The sequence below is a fragment of the Lutjanus erythropterus genome, chromosome 16, assembly GCF_056507025.1.
Source record: "Lutjanus erythropterus isolate fLutEry1 chromosome 16, fLutEry1.hap2, whole genome shotgun sequence".
In the NCBI taxonomy this organism is placed as follows: Eukaryota; Metazoa; Chordata; class Actinopteri; order Lutjaniformes; family Lutjanidae; genus Lutjanus; species Lutjanus erythropterus.
This window is the reverse complement of record NC_139332.1, coordinates 1241727-1260793: the sequence shown is the minus strand read 5'-3', so window position 1 is coordinate 1260793 and position 19067 is coordinate 1241727. Positions and strand designations below refer to the sequence as shown.

The 19067-nt window shown below is 37.8% G+C and overlaps 1 protein-coding gene across 5 annotated transcripts in view; it reads right to left on the bottom strand.

Annotated features, from left to right (window-relative positions):
• Positions 1 to 19067, bottom strand: part of epb41a (erythrocyte membrane protein band 4.1a) — an 82248-nt gene that overhangs the window by 50247 nt on the left and 12934 nt on the right. For all 5 annotated transcript variants that reach the window (XM_084738492.1, XM_084738487.1, XM_084738488.1 and 2 more), the window contains exons 2-9: positions 18470 to 18789; positions 13194 to 13466; positions 8120 to 8224; positions 7889 to 7931; positions 7717 to 7792; positions 6913 to 7131; positions 6251 to 6338; positions 85 to 237 (exon numbers count right to left, since the gene is read on the bottom strand). In XM_084738492.1, coding sequence (XP_084594618.1) covers positions 85 to 237; positions 6251 to 6338; positions 6913 to 7131; positions 7717 to 7792; positions 7889 to 7931; positions 8120 to 8224; positions 13194 to 13466; positions 18470 to 18781 — 1269 coding nt within the window. In that variant the 5' untranslated portion in view covers positions 18782 to 18789. The remainder of the gene's footprint in view (positions 1 to 84; positions 238 to 6250; positions 6339 to 6912; positions 7132 to 7716; positions 7793 to 7888; positions 7932 to 8119; positions 8225 to 13193; positions 13467 to 18469; positions 18790 to 19067) is intronic.

Genomic DNA, 19067 nt, shown 5'->3' with positions numbered 1-19067 from the left:
TTCCTGGTTCCAGTCCAGGTTAGGGTGAGTTCAGTGTCAAACAATGAATGGCAGATGTGATAATTTGAAGAGAAAATAATATACCTCAGATGGTCTAATTTTGATGAAGAAGCTGCTGCGTTTGTATGAGACCTTAAGGACTTTGGGCCAGGGGAACCTGTTGATCCTCAGTTTGTCTTTGTACACCATCAGACCACTGGAGCAAACCCCCAGCATGATGTCCACACCATCCAGGTCCTGAGAGAGACACCCAGAGAGACAGACAGGAAGATTTACATTAAGTTTAAGATTTCAGAGAGCATGGCCCTTTGGATGGAACCAGGAATAGAAAGAAGAAAAGTTACTACTTCACAAAAGCAGAATTCAGAAATCCAGGATGAGAAAAAGTGAGTCATTTCATCCCGACTTTGTATGTTTCACGATGGTTAAGCCAGGTTGAGGGGGGCTGCTAGGTCAAGCCAAGTTTACGTAATACAGGTAATTATTTTGTCAACAAACCGTGAGGTCTATCACAGACAGTGGTGGACAGTAGTGAAGTACATTTACTTGAGTACTGTACTTAAGTACATTTTTTGAGTATCTGTACCTTACTTGAGTATTTGTTTTTTTTTAAACTTATTACTTTCACTCCAAAGACAAATATTGTACTTTTGACTCCACTACATTTCTAGGAAGGTTGTTGTTACTTTTCGACTGAGCTTTGAAGTCAGCTGTTGGTGTTTTTCTTTTCTAAAATGCAGTTGGTCACATGCTGTGTTCCTCACAGAAAGAAACCAATCACAGTAGCTCCTCTGGATTGATGTAAAAGTGGAAATACATCATCCAGGCGCTCTGTAACAAGAACAAGCAAGTTCTCCCTCTGTCATTCAAACAAAAAGCAGTAATGGTGACAGCAGGAGAAAGACAAAATGAAATCTCAAGATGTTATTATAAATATTAATTGTTCCAGGTAGCTTTAAAGTTGGATTGTTTTTATCGGGATGAAAAATACCACATAATTCATGTATATATACTGCCTCTGAAGACAGAAAGAAATCTCAGTTATTTAACAGACTTGGAGAAATCCTTCAATCTAATTTCATGATGTGATTTTAATACAGTTACATCAGAAATTGACAATAACTGTCCTTTTTGTTTTTGATTGTATTTCTATGTTGAAGTTTTTATAGGTGTTTCAATAGACTTTGTGTATCAGCATCAGTGCATCATTAGATGATTTCAGAGAGTTACAAGCTTCTGTAAATGCATCATGAAAACAATACAGCATGTATTGATGTTAGAAAATGTACTTTGTAATTTGTACTTTTGAATACTTAAGTAGTTTTAAAAGCAAGAACTCTAATACTTTAACTTGAGTAAAATTTTGACTGAGCAACTTTCACTTGTAGTTGAGTAATATTTGACCAGGAGTATCCATACTTTGACTCAAGTACTGGGGTTGAGTACTTTGTCCACCACTGATCACAGATTTACTGATGCTGAAATGGAAAATATGTGCTGCGTAGTAGTTTACACCCAGTGAGCAACAGAAACCAATGGAAGCTTACAAGGAAGCAAAACATAAAATACACAAAAAGGAAACACGGACAATCTAATATAAGGAAAGCAACTGAGCAATGAGTGAATGGCCTAGAAATATATTTACTAACCACTGCTTTTTACTAAAACCATCCGAATTATTGGGACATTCATGAAGATCTTTGTCATTTGCATGAATTGACAGTTCAAACTTTCCTTTGAATGCAACAACCTTGAAGTGCAATTATGTTTGAATGTACTGCTCGTAAGTGAATTAACTTTTTATTTACTAATTGAATTGATGCACTGATCAGGAGAAGCTCTTTTAATCGTGCTGTATATCTGATGAAAATAAAGGCTCTCGTCTTTCTGTATTCTGCACTTTTGACTTAAAAGTGAGCAGTGGAATATTCCTCCTGCAGCATGAAGATGAACTAAAACCATTATTAGGTGCAAAACTGTCTCTCTATCTCTCTTGTCCATCCATGTGTCAATCATAAAAGGTTGTTTTCATGGCTGTAAATATTTACTACACACACTTTTATAAAATTTACAGATGCCACTGTGTGTTTTGACAAATGGTGATGAATTAATCCACAACTGATTTACAACTGATCTTTTTCTAAACACTCCTACAGAGAAAAAGAAAAAAAAAAAGAATGAGAGCAGGAAAGAAAGAGGGACAGAAGGACACAAAGAAAGAAAGAAAGAAAGAAAGAAAGAAACAAAGAAAGAAAGAAGAGAAACAAGAGAAGAGTTAAAGAAACTAAGATTTTACAGATACACATTTTATCATCATTTTATTTCATTCATATCTAATTTTCAACTTTTGACCACAGGTTGTGCTGCCTTTAAAAACTATTTGTGCCTTAGCCAAGTTATTGTTATTTATAACTTCATTTTGTTTTTTTTACTTGCCAATGGTGTGAGTAGATTTTACTAAGGGTTTCAAAAAGTTTTGGGGTGGTCCATGCAAATTTACATACAAATTGACATTTTAATAAATATTTTCTACACAACTTTTACATTTGAACAATTTATTAGACTGTCTCAAAGTTTTCCTAATAGTGGCTTTCAGCACACAACATGTTTAGTGTAAAGCTCAACCTTTGGAAAAAAATATGAATATAGTGAGAGAAATAGCAAGAGAAAAATCATTTTGAAAAAACAAGAAAGACCTGTTGCATGTGTGACTAAATCCCAGTATAAAAACACACCGGCATCGTAGCTTCAGTGGCTAGAAAAACATGACGTCACTCATGTGACATCTGGGTGTGTAGTCTTTCTAAATAAGTTTCTTCTTTTTAATTAAACAATACAAACAAGACAACCATAAACACAAACATACACCATCAACAACAAGCAACAAGGAAAGAACCAAGTTAACAAGGACAGTATTTAAAAACACATACACAAACACAAGGCACACAAAAACAAAACAAAAACAACAATAAAACAATGACATGATCATCATTTTCATCCTTCTTCTGAACTCAGCCTTAACATTTTCCATCTTTTTTCAAAGTAATTCTTTTTCCCCTGCCTGGTAGCATTAATGCCTTCTAACATAAACTCTAAACTAAATAAAAAGGAGAGAGAAACAGGGAATGTCAATCGTAAAATAAATATTTTACCCAAAAATATGATAGTATTTAAAATGCCAAGACATCCATTTCTTAATTCAGCGAGCATTATTGTTTGAGGGCACATGGTTAAAAAAATCACACTTAATGCAAGCCATCTTTTGATAATTATCCAAAAAGTTGCCACATGAGGATAGAACCAAAATAAATGCAACATATCCTTGACGTCTGATTTACAGAAACAACAGTTGTCATTCTCTTCCATACCCCCAAAAAAGCATTTTTCTTGTTGGAAGTATTTTGTATAGAATTTTTAATTGAATGTATTGTGACGTGGAATCTAAAATAGCTTTATAAATTTGATTATACACCTTTCTCATTGGCAACGGGATATCAAATGTCCCGTCCCAGTATAACTGGTATTTGTCTAGCTTGTCATTTCAATCATGTGCCCTCAAAAGACTTTGTACATAAAAACATTGATCTGTTTTCTTTTAGCCAAAGACAGTTTCCCTGAAAGGGAGTATTTCTCACTTCTTTCCTCCAAGCCACATGCACTAGCTACTAAATGTTAATATCTAAATTCTGAACAGACTACTTCAAATGTTTCACAAAATAACTCATATGAATAGATATTCTGTAAATGATACAAGTGATTTACCATTCAAATCACTGGTACCATTTATAAAAATAATGCCCTTTTGAACTAACTGTTCCCAAAAGATAAAAAAAAGTCATCCATTGCTTAATATATTGGAATTAAACCATAAAACTTGTTGCAAAATGTCATCAACAGAGTCTGGTGGAAAATACTGGAAATGTGACCAGGCTTGAAATATGTCTTCAAAAAACGTGATAAATTAGTGATGACCTTTTGTATATATTCAAAAATGGTTTTTGAAATCTGGACAAGAGCTCTAATAAGGATTCCAATATATTTTCTGTGGAGCCTTTAAAGCCAGTTTTAATGCTTTAAGATGAATTAACTTAACTCCACCTTCATCCAAACCATTATACAAATATTTAAGCTAATTAAGTTTCTTCACAGTCTCATACTTAACAAGTATGACAAAAGGCAACTTTCTTTACAAGTAAAATTATGTTTTCTATTTTTTTTCTGAAGTTAGGTCCCACAGTGGTCCACTAGAACAGGTGTAACTTGGGCTCTCTATTGAATTAACCTACCAATAATGATCCATGCAAGTAGGAACTTGAATCTGCTGTATCTTTATCTGAACCAGTTGTTTTATTATGTAGCTTCCTTGTAGTGCTCACTATCATCCACAGGGGGAGGTATAGTTCTGTACAAGTCCCGTCTTGCATATCAGGTTAAACCCCTGTTCTGATGCAAACACATTGACCTGATTTCTGCTGTAAAATCTGACAGGTCACATGTGTTCCTGCTGGTCAGGCCAGGCATGCACGTTTCTGTGATGATAAAAAAAATACTATCAGACAAAACTGCAAGCACATTGTGGGGTTTTCTTTTCACATCTGTGGTGTTTGTTTTCATGAAGGCTGGGTCACATTCCACCCAGATTAAGAGTGCAGGTTTTTATCTGGGCCCCGTAAGCTTTACAAGTTTTTTATCTGGGCCCCATAAGCTTTACAAGTGATGCACTCTGTTCATCCTGTCACAGTTGTTGGTTTATTAGACCAACATTATGCTTTTCAAATGGACAGTTGTAGTGTAGTTCACATCTAGGCTACCGGCCCAAGTTACATCATTAGTTTAAAATTAACGAAATTAATGAAAGTTAATTATGAAAACGTTTCTGTGCAGAACACATCATGAGAATATTGTCATTTAATCTGTCTATTCTTATCATGAAGGTAATCAAATAAAATATAGAACCTCTCCGTAACACTAATCCAATTTGTGAAAAAATTTAAAATGTTTTTTAATGTAATAGAGTTAAAGGAGGATATGGCTTTTCTGACTGCCTGGTTAGTCTATAGTAGCCTGAACCTCAGACTGACCCTGAGAGCTAAATGCTGCCAGCAGAGGAGCACAGAGCTGACACAGACCACATACATATGTACGTACGCATGCATGCACGCACTGCTATTAAACATGGATATGCTGCTACAGGTGTCTTTCGTGTAATAACAACAAATTTGTATTAGGCCTTTTGCTTGTATGAGAACAAAATCATTCACCTATTTAGCTCTATCATTTATCCTGGGCTTTCAACAAGTCACAGACTGTGTCATATGTCTCCATTCATACTCTGTTTTATATTTTGTAGACTATAGGTTACATATTTTTTGGTACTATCACAAAGTCTCGTCTGGAATAATAATAGAAAAAATGATTGTGGCAACACTTGTTATGTAAAATGTCATTTATGAGCCTTTACAAGTGATCATTCGATGTGTGCACTGCGGCGAAAGACAACTTACAGCTTACAATGTACTTTAGCAGCTCTTCCCTGAGGGAACCCACTAAGGGACAGTCTGGGAAAAACTTGCAGGAAAAGAAGTTCCTTTTTTTATACCTTTGTAGAACACTAAGGTACATGGAAACTCCGGCATGCAGCTCTGATCTATGAAGGAAATCTGGAATTGAGGGGGGAGTCTGGAGGTGCTGTCCCTGAATCAAACCAATGTGAAGAGGATACACATTTTCAGTGTTCTAGCTGGTCCAGTTTGAGGTAATCTCCAATGTCTCGAATTTATAAACAAAGTCATGTGATGGAAATTCAGATTTTTGATCATAGAGATGGGAAGTCCCTCCACCTTACTTCAGAAAAAAAGACATGAGGAAGTCAACAGTAAAAGACAAATAGTTTTTTTAAAATTCTATTTGTACCCTGTATTACAAATATGATTTTTGTCCCTTTAAAAACATGTTTTAACCAATAAAATGTCACAAATAATGGTATGCTTCTGTGATTGGTGCAAATGATTTTCACACCAGAAATGAACCACTCCAAAGTTCACTTGACCACCAGTTCTATGTGGACCAGAGAGTGATTACTGGCTCGCACAAGAGTTTAGGTCTGGCATTCACACCAACCCAAAACAAACTGCAACCAGGGGTTAAAGGCTCCAGTGTTCAGTTCAACCTGACTAAACGAGGCTGATGTGAACACACCCAAGGGTCACCATGGAAAACAAGGATGAATTACTCTTCCCCATGTGCTCACCTTGGCCTGGTGGAGGTCTACTCCGTACATGGAAAGCTTCTTGGCATTCTCCAGGAACATCAGGTCTGCTTGGGCTGGACTCATTGACCTGCCACAACATCACAGCAGGGATCCAATAAAAGATTTAGTTATGCTTTGTTTAGTTCATGTATTGTCAATAATAAGATGGAGTTAGTTGTGTTGAGTGGAGTGGTCAAAAGTAAAAGAGTTTTTATTTAAGTATATTACTTTAGTACAGTTTCCTACTAGTATTTTAAATAGACAATACAATTTATGCTACCTTAAAAACTTGTCTTTCACTTAAGAGGTGGGTATTATTGTATTTCATTTTGCAGTAGTAGTTACCAATTACTTTCAAGTAATGATTTTATGTATAAAAATTAGGATGTATTGTGAAGGATTAAAATAAGGAAGTTAATATCCTACCATCATCAGTACCTTTAGTAGTTTTAGTATTTACATTTGAAAAATTATGTTTTAAACTGACAAACATCATATGTGTGATTTGTGGCACAGTTCAAACAGAATAAAAAAATAATTTGCCTCTTTTTCCAAAGTCAGGTCCCATGCGGGCACACCTGAAGGGGCGTGACTTCGCCTCTCTATTGTGGCATTGATACTTTTACTTTTGCACCACTGCTTGACTGAGGTGATGTTCTGACCTGTACGTATGGTGCAGCTCCATCATTTTATCCTCCAGCTCCTTGGTCTGACCCTGCACCATTTTCATGTCCTTAGCGTATTCACAGCCGTGCACCTCGGGGTCGTACTCACCCAGCTCCGACTGCAGGGCGTAGGAGCCCAGCAGGGCCAGGGTGACAAATGAACAGGGAAGTCGGCCCTGTAAGATGTCTTTCCGCAGCTGCAAACACAGGTAGTACCTGCAATAAGCAAACAAGGATCACATGTACAACTCAGGTTTCATAACAGATAATCAGATATTTGGGGGTCTGACTGTGAGATGTGGGTCAAAGCTCCAGAAGAGGCTTGTGAGTGGACTTTGGGTTAAGATTTCTGTCAGCTTTCATGCTTAATTGATCTCATCTGCACACGTTGCAAACAGAGCAAACCCCAGACAGTTTGGATTGGAGATCACAGCTGCTCCAATCTAGGGTTCAACATGCAGTCCCCAAGTACTGTGTACAGGGAAGCAACAGAAAGCATCCTGACTGGAAACATCACAAACTGGCATCATGGGATGTGCATGGCCCAGGACATTAGGACTCTGCAGCCAATAATTAAAACCACCTGGAACATCACGGTACCCATCCTATTGTTCTCATAATGTCAGATAACTAAACTTACATTAAAACACATGCATTCCAAAAATCACAGAGTAAAATATTACATGCGATGTTAAAATGATCCCACCTCATCTGGAGATATAAATCCACATTAAGCTTTTGGTTCATTAAAATTCAGTTTGCCTTTAGCTGGTGACAGACTCACTGAAACCCCTGCAGTACCTTGTTATGTCCTCAGACAGCTGAGCTGGATCCGGTGGATAGAACTTCACATTGAAGGTGAAATTATAGTTGGCACCTTGAGAAAGAAAAGAATAGGGTCATGAAACAACTGTGAACATGTATTACAAACATGTCAGTAAAAAAAAAAGAGAACAGAGGGGGTTCTGCTCACCTTGTACCTGCCTGCGGATCTCCTTGGTCAGGTCCATCCAAGTCTGATCAAGAAAATGATGATGTAGCAATGAGTTTTGATATCAGACACCATTCAGTGTCAGAAACACTGAGGGCCACATGCTCATCTACCCCTTAATGACTTTACATATGAAGAAGATCCTTTTGTTGTCTTAAAGAAATACTGAGGTTTGGGTTGTTGGATTGATATAAACTAGCAACAATCACTCACCTTCATGGTGGGTGTCTCCCAGATGGCCAGGCCGTAGTAGTCTTTCTCCAGCAGGTTGAGGTGGTCACACACCTTCATGAACAGCTCCTGACCTTTTGCATGTTTCTGAGGCCCACACCCACACCCACACACACACACACACACACACACACACACACACACACACACACACACACTCTGCTGTCAGAGATGTGACATCTCATAATGTGCTGAACATGACTGAGCAGATGTTGAGAATAGCGCAGAGGCTCAGAGGGAGCGGTTGCTTCTCCCACAGGACTGTTTAACAGCTGTCAGCTTACAACTGAAGCAGGGACTCAGCAGAGGAGATGACTGGTCTGAGAACAGAGCCACAGTGAGCCAGCTAAACCATGTCTGTCTGCTGACTCAAGGACACTGAAGGTGATCTTAATATCATGACAATTTAATGAATGGGATAAATGGATCTCAAGATTCATACGGGGTAGGGTGGGGACTAGAGGGTGTAGAAGACCAAGAATTTGAAGAAAAACAAACATCCTAAAGAAAAAGGGAGTAGATCATTACCCTGCTTAACAGACTACTACAAGGTGGCACAAATAAGACTACTTGCATGATGCTGTAATCCATAGTATGTAGCAGATCTGGAAACGTTACAGTTAGATATACATACCTTTACACTCCGTATTAGATAGCATAACCTCGTATGAGCAGCATTCTAATAGTTTCAATAAATGGACTATAGCTTCTCTTATAAGTGAAGGTGGGAGTGTGGTTTAAGAAATGTAAATCACCATTATTTGAAAGTCTAGGTCAAAGTTTTTGACCCAGACTTCAAGCCAGAAAGGACTGATGGTGGGTTTTAATACTGGTATAGAATTGGCATCACTTCTTACTGCTCCATTTCAACAAAGAGAGATAGCTTCCAGAAAATCTGGGACATAAACGGTTTAGAAAGACTGGATTTTTTTTCTTGTTTTAATATGAGGCAGAATTCTTAAAGAAAAGTGATACCAATGTAATTGACATATTTATTGACATTTATACAAAATAAGGGCAATAGGAAACTTGTTTCAAAGTTATTCTCAAATATTTATCTATTAAGAAACAAATCAGATTAGATAAAAATGGGAGAAAGAATCTGGACTTGTCATTTCAGAGGAAGACTTGCACCAGTTCAGGTCTTTGGAGAGAATTATGCTGGCATAATTTGATTAGATATTTCACAATCCCCAAGTTAAAGTCCCAGCCATTCAGTCATACTGTCAAGAGGTAATACAAGTAATGCAGAATATTTCTGGAGATGGATTTGACTGTTCTTTCTTAACAGTTTATTTGGGCAACATTGCACCTCAACTACTGAAGGGAGACAAATATCTATTAAGAATATTATAACAGCCAGCAAGAAAGCTGTAACACAGAACCTCCAACATCAAAACTGATAAAATGTAATTGTTTATGTTTATCAATTTAGAAACTATCCCATCTCAATTATCTGATGGTGTGAGAAATTATACTAATCTTTCTGACATAACAAATGGCTTCAATGATTTCTTTGTAAGTATCGGTCCTTCCTTAGCTAAAGACATAGAGAATACAGATGAATCCGTCTAGGTGAATATCAGTGAGCAGTATCCTCGTATCAGTATGTTTGATCCCCCCACCTCTAAAGAAGTACATGACATTATATTGGATATGAAAAATTCTGGTCCAGGACATGATGAAATAAGATCTAGTCTTGTAAAGAAGGTAGTCTTGTCTTAAATCAGGTGATTCTAGCACATTTACTAATTATCGTCCCATATCTGTTTTACCTAGTTTTTCTAAAGTTTTAGAGAAACTAGTATATTCAAGAATTAAAAAACATTTAGATGAGAGCAACATACTGTACAGCCATCAATATGGTTATCGGAAAAAAATGTCAACTGAAATGGCTCTTTTACAGCTTGTTCATAAAATCTCTACAGCTTTAGATAATAAAAAAATTTCTCTTGGCATATTCTTAGACTTGTCAAAAGCCTTTGATACTATTGATCACAACATCCTTATTGTTAAGTTACAAAACCAAGGCTTTCATGATGTTGTTCTGAAATGGTTGACTGATTATTTAAAGGACAGGGAACAATATGTATCTATAAATATACAAAATTCAAATACAGCTAAGCTGCTTTGTGGGGTTCCTCAGGGTTCCATCCTTGGACCTCTCTTGTTTTTGATATATATGAATGATTTACCCAGGGTTTGTAATAATGTCCTGCCTCTTTTATTTGCTGATGACACATGTCTTATTGCTTCACATGAAAAGTTTGGCACACTGATTCAAGAAGCAAATGAAGAACTGTCATCAATCTCTAAATGGTTTCAGATGAACAAACTCTCTCTCACTATAAATAAATCTAATTTTATAATATTCTGAAATAAAAATAAAAAGTATTCAAAAGAAGAAACCAAATTATTTATAGACAATATTGGAATTACTCAGGTTCCTCATATTAAATTCCTTGGTGTCATAGTAGACGAAAAATTAACATGGAAATGCCATATTGAATTTGTCTGTAAAAGGACTATGAAGTCAATTGGAATTTTGAGTAGAGTTCGTTCATTGACAAATCATTCTTGTATTCTAACTTTTTATTACAGCTTAATTTATCCTTATATTATGTACTGTGCTGTCACATGTCCCACTTTTCTCAATATGATTTTGTCAGTTCAAAAGAAGTTTTTGAGAATGATGAGTTTTGCTAAAATATCTGATTAATCTGCTCCTCTTTTCAGAAAATACAGACTGCTATCAATTTTTAATGTAAACATATACCAGACTTGTGTGTGTTCATGTACAAATATGTACACCTAACTCATCAATTGCTGAGCACGTTTTCATCAGACATTCATTCCCATTATACAAGACACTCAAAAGACTTCCATCTTCCATATTGTTGGACTTCCCTGAACCAATACACATTGAAATACAGAGGACCATCTCTTTGGAATAATTTACCTATATCTCTACAATCAATTTCTACATTGTCTTTGTTCAAAAAACATTTGAAAAAGTTTTTAATGAGCAAATAGCTGTTTTAATAAGCTTGTTTTTTTTTTCCTTTTTTGTTTGTTTTGCTTTTATGTTTGTTTGTTTTTTTGTTAATGCATCGCACCCTGTATACTTTCATTTCTGTATATCAGTTTTATATCTATTTAGTCTTGACACCTTTAAGTTGTCAATGTTAATTATATAGGGGAGGTATCTTTATAAGCCTTTTTGGCTTCCAACCTCTCCTGCACAATGTTTTAATCTTTTGGGTTTTTTTGTCTTTGTACATATATATATAATGTGCAAATAAACTAAACTAAACTAAGAAATGCAAAATAAGCGAACAGAAGCAAACTAAATCAAATCAATATTTGGTGTGACCACCCTTTGCCTTCCAAACAGCATCAATTCTACTAGGTACACTTGTACACAGTCAGGGAGTCATAGTCAGGTGTAAGATTAACCACTTATATCATCAATTTCATATGTAGGTTGAAACACAGTCATTAAGTCAAACAGAAACAGCTGTGTAGGAGGCTTAAAACTGGGTGAGGAACAGACAAACTCTGCTACCAAGGTGAGGTTGTGGAAGACAGTTTCATGTTACAGGTCAGACACCATGACAAGATGAGAAGACTGAGCAGAGCAACAAGAGCATATTATATATACATATATGTATACATATACATATATATATGCTCCCTCCACTGCTGCCAGCTGGCTGCTGGCTTTTAATGTGTTCTAAAAGTGACCACATCACCAATCAATCACCTCACCAATCCTTCCTTCACTGGTTACCTTTGTGTTTTAGAACTGTTCACATGAGCCACAATCAAATCTCTCCTGATGCTCATTCAGTTACCTCACAGCAGAAACAAGTAAATGAGAAGTGACGGGTTCGTTTTTATAAGCTGAACAACAAGAGAGGAACAAAAAAAAGACTGCCATTTTTCCACTACTTAGCTGTTCAGTGTGCTTGAAGATTTTTACTGAAGCCACCTGAAAACATAAAGATTTAAACAGCATTTTCAGATGTAGCTGCTTTCACACTGATGTAGTTAACAAGGCTGATAATGTTCGCTCTCAGTAAGGTTTCAGAAATAAGTGATGAAAACTGACAGTGAAAATTAGTGCTACTCCCCAACTTCCAATCGCATCTGATTTCTGTGGTTCCCAGAATTTCTGGAGGTATTAGACTGACAGTTTATCAAACCAATATAAGATCAGCCTGGAAAAAAAGGCTTTTCTTCAAACTTACTCCTGCTGAATATAACACGAGCCACAAGTCAGCTGAGAAATTAAGAGTTATAGTGCTTTTTATCCAGAAAAAACACAGCTCCCTGAATACATGTATTTGTTTACAGGCCAGTCTTGAACAAGGCAAATATGGCAGCAATGTTGATCCAAAGGCCAATGCAGCATCCACATATATGTCTATATGTCTATATGTCTATGCTATTTCTTATATAGTGCATGTACAACTTATGACAAGAGTCACTAGGCAGACGGAACTTCCACCTGGATGGGCATGATTTTGCAGGATGCAGTAGTGCATGTCTCTGCAAGTTCATGTCAGCCTGTGCTCTGAGTGCATGCATACAACATGAGGTCAGTTTATGTCAGGTATGAAGGTATACAGAATACAGTATTCACGTTTCCCTGTAATTTGTATTTGGTCTCACACCTATGTATATAGTGAGTGATAATCTGCAAGGACAACTAGCCGTGGTTCTAGCATTATAAAGAGTAAAATTCTAAGCATCTATGCATTTACTACGAAGTTGCAATCAGGCCTGAGTTCTCTGTATGTTTAATGTTGGGGTTAAGGCAAACATTAGGTAATTAAACAACTTTTTAGGTTACTGTTTTACTAGTTTATCCAACAGTGTTCAGACTACATCATGAGAGGTTAATATATATGTTAATACTTTTCAATGGATATGCTCTGACTCTGATACTTTGAACAGAAGCCTCAGGCTGCATGTATTAAAATTAAATCATTAAACCCAGTGAAATGTAATTTTTCTTTTGTGTGTGTATGAATGATGAAAAAAGTGTTCTTACATCCAGCTCACACTCAAGCAGAGTGTTGTCCAGTAGGGTGACTTTGATCTGCATAGTCTTGGGTCGGCGTGGAGCTCTGGGACCTTTGGTTTCTTCCTCTGTCATTTTCTCCTCCTTGTCTCCCTTGCTGCCTCCTTCAGGATCAGTCTCCTTCTCCTCTTCCTTCTCCTTGTCCTCTTTCTCCAGGGCAGCCTCCTCTCCTTGCTCCTTGTTGTTCTCGTTGTCCTTTCCACCTTCCTCCTCCTCTCCTTCTTTCTTCTCTACCTGGAGAGCCTGTCAAAGACAATCACAATGACATCAATCTGTTTACAATTAAGTTAAACTCATGCATATACTGTATGTGCCTTAATTGTCATTTTAGTATTGATTGTTAAATTGTAAATATGGAGAGCAGAAATCATATAGAAAGAACGCTGTGAATGTAAATCATCCAGTCACTTTTATTTGGTGGTATAACTGTGAACGACTGAATGGATCTTCATGGGCTCTCACACACAGATCATCCACACAGACACTACTACTACAGACTGCTGGCTGACGTAGTTACACTTTGGGAGTAAAGGTACATTCTATTTGAATTGGGATGTCGCAATTCCTTATCAGAAATTTCAGTTAACCCTTCGCTAAGAACTGCTTCACTGCCGACTGATTGTTGCTACGCCTGCCAAACTTTCCATTTCTGCATGAATGCAGTTTATGGTGATAACGGTGGCAAATTTATCATAATTCTTGAAACACGAGGTCTTTGATTCCTTAGAGAAGAAAACAAAAGCAGATTCTTATTTCTAGCTGACAAAAGTGTATATGTGAAGTTACTTAGCAGCTGCGTACATGTTATAACGTTAATGCTAAAAGACTGAGGCTAAAGCTATCTTACTTCCCAGCAAACACTGGTCAGGTGGTGACATATGGCATGTATGCCGACATGTTAGATCTACATGACAGAAATACACTCATTAATGTGGGAAAAGGACATGCAGGGACTTGATTAGTGTAATGAAAGAGAGGCAGGATAAAAGCTAAGCTAACCTGACTTAGACCTGAGACAGTGAGCCAGAGAGAGATGCATCGTAGTCGACCCACTTTGATTGTGCATCAGTCCACATCCTCCTCCTCAAACCCCCACAGAACAAATGCAGATGCAATGGCGTCTAACAAGTTTGTCTGGAGGTAAAGTTACTGCAGCTAGTAAGTTAGTGTTACTGGGCCAAACACACTAACGTTCAGAGCTCATGTTTAGAGCAGATGACGACAGAGTTTAATCCAATCCCCACAACGTGTGCTCTTATGTGTCACATTTTTGAAAGATTACAAAAAAAGATGCCACCATACAGACTCATGAAACATCGCTCTTCTCAGAGTCTCCTGTACACCTTCAACATGGAGAGAAATAGAAAACCTGATAACTCTAGTTACAGTTGCTAAGCTATGATTGGACAGTTGTTGTTTGGAGGTGGGGCTTAGCAAAGGGTCAATTCAGGTGGCGCCTTGATTTTGGATTTCCGTCAAGGAAATTTTCAAACTTGCCAACACAGACCTCAAAATCCAAGATGGCTGCTACACCAGGAGATGGTAGAATTTCCACCCCCTGGTTGTATGCCTCCACCAACCAGTCAAGTTACAGGTTACATCCATGTGTGCCCAGACTCATATAATGTCTGTAGAAGACTTTCAAGGAATTAAATAAAAGGTATGTGTATTTCTTGGCAAAACAGAAGTTATCACTATATTGACATTGTCTTATTCCAGTGAAAAAATTCCAGTGAGAAACAACTTTTACCAAATTTTGTGTACATCCAGGATACCACTGCCACACAAGCCCAAGACCCATATCAGATAAAATCTTTCACCACTTGTGATGTGTGTGTCAAATTTCATGACTTTTAAATAGGCGTATAAAGGTATACAATGGTATTAAGAAATCCAGACAGTATGATTTTCAATACTGCCAATACTACAGAATGTGCAGCTTACGCCACCAGCTGCGTCTCAGCACTGTATCTGTGTCTGTGTCTGTGTCTGTATCTGTATTACATTACCGTACAAACCACAAGTAATTAAGAACCAATTCTTAGCAAATAAGAAATTGTTTTAAATGGTTTGCCTGGTTAAATAAAGATCAAATTTACTTTTTCTCCTTGTTTTAACCATGCAGTAGTTCAGCCTCTTCTTAAAAAGCCCAGCCTTGATTCTTCTGATTGGTCTAATTTTGGGCCAATTTCTAAACTCCCTTTTTTGTCTGAAATTTTAGGGGAAAAAAAGTTTTGGCCTAATTTTTTTCTCATCTGAACCATGATAATATTTTCGAAAAAATTCCAGTAGGATTTTGGAGCATAACAAAGCAACCCAAACTGCCCTTGTTAAAGTAGGTAATGACTTCCTCCTCACAGCAGATGCAGGGGACTGCTTTGACCTAATCCTTTAGACCTGAGTTAAGCTTTCAACACCACTCATCAGTAGGCTTGGGAGGTGTAAAGGTATTACGGTATACTGGGTTATTAGGAAATCCTGACAGTATGATTCAATACTGTCAAACATATGGACACTTCTCTTTCTGTTAAACTACAGAGATGCTGTATTGATATGATGCATTGTAGTGTGCACACACCACCAGATGTCAGTCTCTCTGGTGGTGGACAAGGCAGCTCAGCTGAGCTGACAAACATGCGGTTGGGAGTATTTTGGATTTGGTCTCAATAATAGAGGTGAAACACTGCTTACCACCGACTGGTCAGAGGAGTGACAAGTAGTGAGCATATCAAGTGTAAGAGCGAGTCAGTGGCAGACTGATTGCTGTCTGTGTTGCAGAGATTGATAGTGAATGCATGCTGAGTGGAAGAAAAGGGGAGCAATGAGTTGTCTGTCTGTCATTAAATGTATAATGTAGGTTTGAGTTTGTCAGTAAATAAAAGCTGCAGCTTCTCAGACTGAAGCATCATTATGATAATACTTTCCTCAACCAATGCTGAGAAAGTGCTATCTGCAGTGGTCATTTTACACAAACACTGCCCTAACACCTTATATCCAGGTAAAATGTCTGAAAGATATGCAGGTATGAAAAAGTAGATGTCGCCCGAGCCTACTGTTCATGCTATTTTACTCGAGTGCCTTGAATCCCAACTGTTTCAAGTCCCTCATAAACTTTCTCAAGGACATGCTGGACATCAGCTTTTCTTACATGATCTTGGCAATCATCTCATCTAAAACCTCCATAGTACAGTGTTGTTTCCATCAGCTCAAAAATGTGTCTAAAATGAAGTCATTTTATGTCATGCTGATTTAGAGAATGTAATTGACACTTTCATTTCATCTTGTTTAGATTATTGCCACCTGCTCTGTACCTGCCTCAGTCAAAAATGACTATCATGTCTCCAGCTTGTTCAAAATGCTGTAGCTAGAATCTTAACTGGCACAAAATGTAGAGGCCACATCACTGGTCTAAGCACATCTGCACTGGCTACTATTTACCACTCCCAGCTACACTGCTGACTTTGCTGCTGACTCTTTATGAGCCTAACACAGCTTCAGACCCACAGGCAAGGCCTTATTAGTTGTTTCACCATCCAAGCTCTGAACTAAAGTTGAGTGCATGTTCGCTATTAGGGTGCCTGTTCTCTGAAATGGCCTGCCTGGGGAAATTAGGCTAACAATCTGTCTCATCTTTTCATTCTCTTCTAAAATACATTTTTATAGACCTCACAACCTATGCTCTGACACATGGGAGTATAGAATCATTTAAAGGTCTTTATTCTGTTTTAGTCATTTTACCCTTTTCTCCTATTTTCAATAGTTTTCAATACTTGTTTATAAAATTGTGAATTATATCTTGCTTTGTTGGTATGTACTTTGTTTTGCATCTGCTTGCTTCATTTATTACTTTTTAACTTGTACTACTACTCTTTAGCACTGCAGTTTTGTGGGGGGTGGGTATTTTATTGTATGTAAAGCAAAGTGAAATACAAATATTATAAACTTATTAAACATTACATTTGTCTCATCTAGTAAAGGAATCCCATAAAGCCACTAGGTGGAATTTGAATAAGTACTGTACTTACAAAATACAGGAAAAATACACAAAATTCAGTTTCAATTGGGTGAAGTTCATGAAAGCCAATGTTTAATATGTCTGAAGTGATGAGAGCAATGTGCAAATTTGGTGAATATCTGAGGAACTGCAGGCAATAGGCAACGGTATGGAGTCCACTTAACAGTCATGAACCCAATCCCTGTATCTCTTTCAGTGCATATGACTCTGATATGTGTGTGCCAGATTTCATGAGACTGAGCTAGTCAAAAATGTGTTTAAGGACAAAAAGTTATTATTGGGGAGTGCAGAGCTGATGTATGCATCTGCAGCAGAAATATTGTAATAATTGCTACTAAAACAACAGGTTCCTGGCACTCTCAGGGCTCATCCTAACTTAACCTCCAGCCATTTAATGTTTGTGCTCATAACATCAAATGATGAAATTCATGCCTAAATGTATTAGTGGATTCACCCAGAGAAGCAGGGGCAAACCTCCCCAGAGGTTTAAATGGAAAAATAAATTTTAAAATGCACCAGTAACTACATTTACAAACACAAAATATTCTAGTTTTTGCCCTCATTTCAAAAAAGAATAATTTTACAAAGCTGTCTAAATGGCTAATCAAACTGAACATTCCACTTATATTTGTCATGATACACTTCAAATTATTGTCTATGTGTTTAATGTCTACAATGTCAATGGAGCACCAACAGAGTGAGGAGAGTGAGCTGGCTGAAAAATGATCATCTAATCCTGAGCCTGGAGCAGAGAGCAAGCATGTGAACTCACGCTTTACCCTTAGCCTGAACGCTCAGTTTCTCTGGGGACTTATCTGACCCTACAAACAACTGTAAGTGTGTTGCTGCCATCTTGACCTCAACAGGACCTGGCTAAATAAAGGCTAAAAAAAAAACCTGTGGATATTCGAGTACTTAATAATATTTCTCTATCCCAGCTTTACAAAAGGTTAGGTAGTTGATTAGATAGTTGTTACACGCACACACAGTCTCTCTCTCTCTCTCTCTCTCTCTCTCTCTCTCTCTCTCTCTCTCTCTCTCTCTCTCTCTCTCTCTCTCTCTCTCTCTCTCTCTCTCTCACACACACACACACACACACACACACACACACACACACACACACACACTAAAAGGTGACAACATTAACAGAAAAGCCTGAATGACAAAGAGCCATTACTTCAGAAATGAAAATGAACATGTGATCTCTAGGGATGCACTACACACTGCTGACCTGACACTCAACACTGCTCACTGAGTGTTGATCCAGGGCGACTTCTCCCTCTGTCTTCAGCTCAGGTTCAGGGTCAGCAATCGGGGCTTTAGCTTCTTCTTCCTCCTTGTCGTCCTTCTCCCCCACCTCACTCTCGCAATGTGAGCGCCTCTTCAGGAAGGAGGAGAAGAGGCGGGAGAGGCCACGGCCAGCAGAGTTGCGGTTGCGGGGCCGGAGCTGCTCCTCCTCCGGTGAGGGCGGCCTGGCGTCCTGGCCCCTTTCCTCCTGTTGCCTCGGCTTCTTCTGGTGACTCTCCGCCTCGTCTGTTGTCATGGCAACGGCTGTGGCGATAGAGGACAGGATGAAGTTAAAATAACAGAAAGTGACCTGTATTTACTGTAGGCTAATCCAGATCATGATAAGAAAGGGATCACATGTTAATAACAGGTGGAAATGTTACATTATTTGATTTATTACATGCATCCATCTAGCTGAGAGGTCAGGGACATATGAACAAAACACACAGGTTCACCCTCTCTGAACAATAAGCAAGAAAAGTGAACATTAGAGCACAATTCAATTCAACTGTGAGTAGAGCTGGGCAGTATATTGATATTAT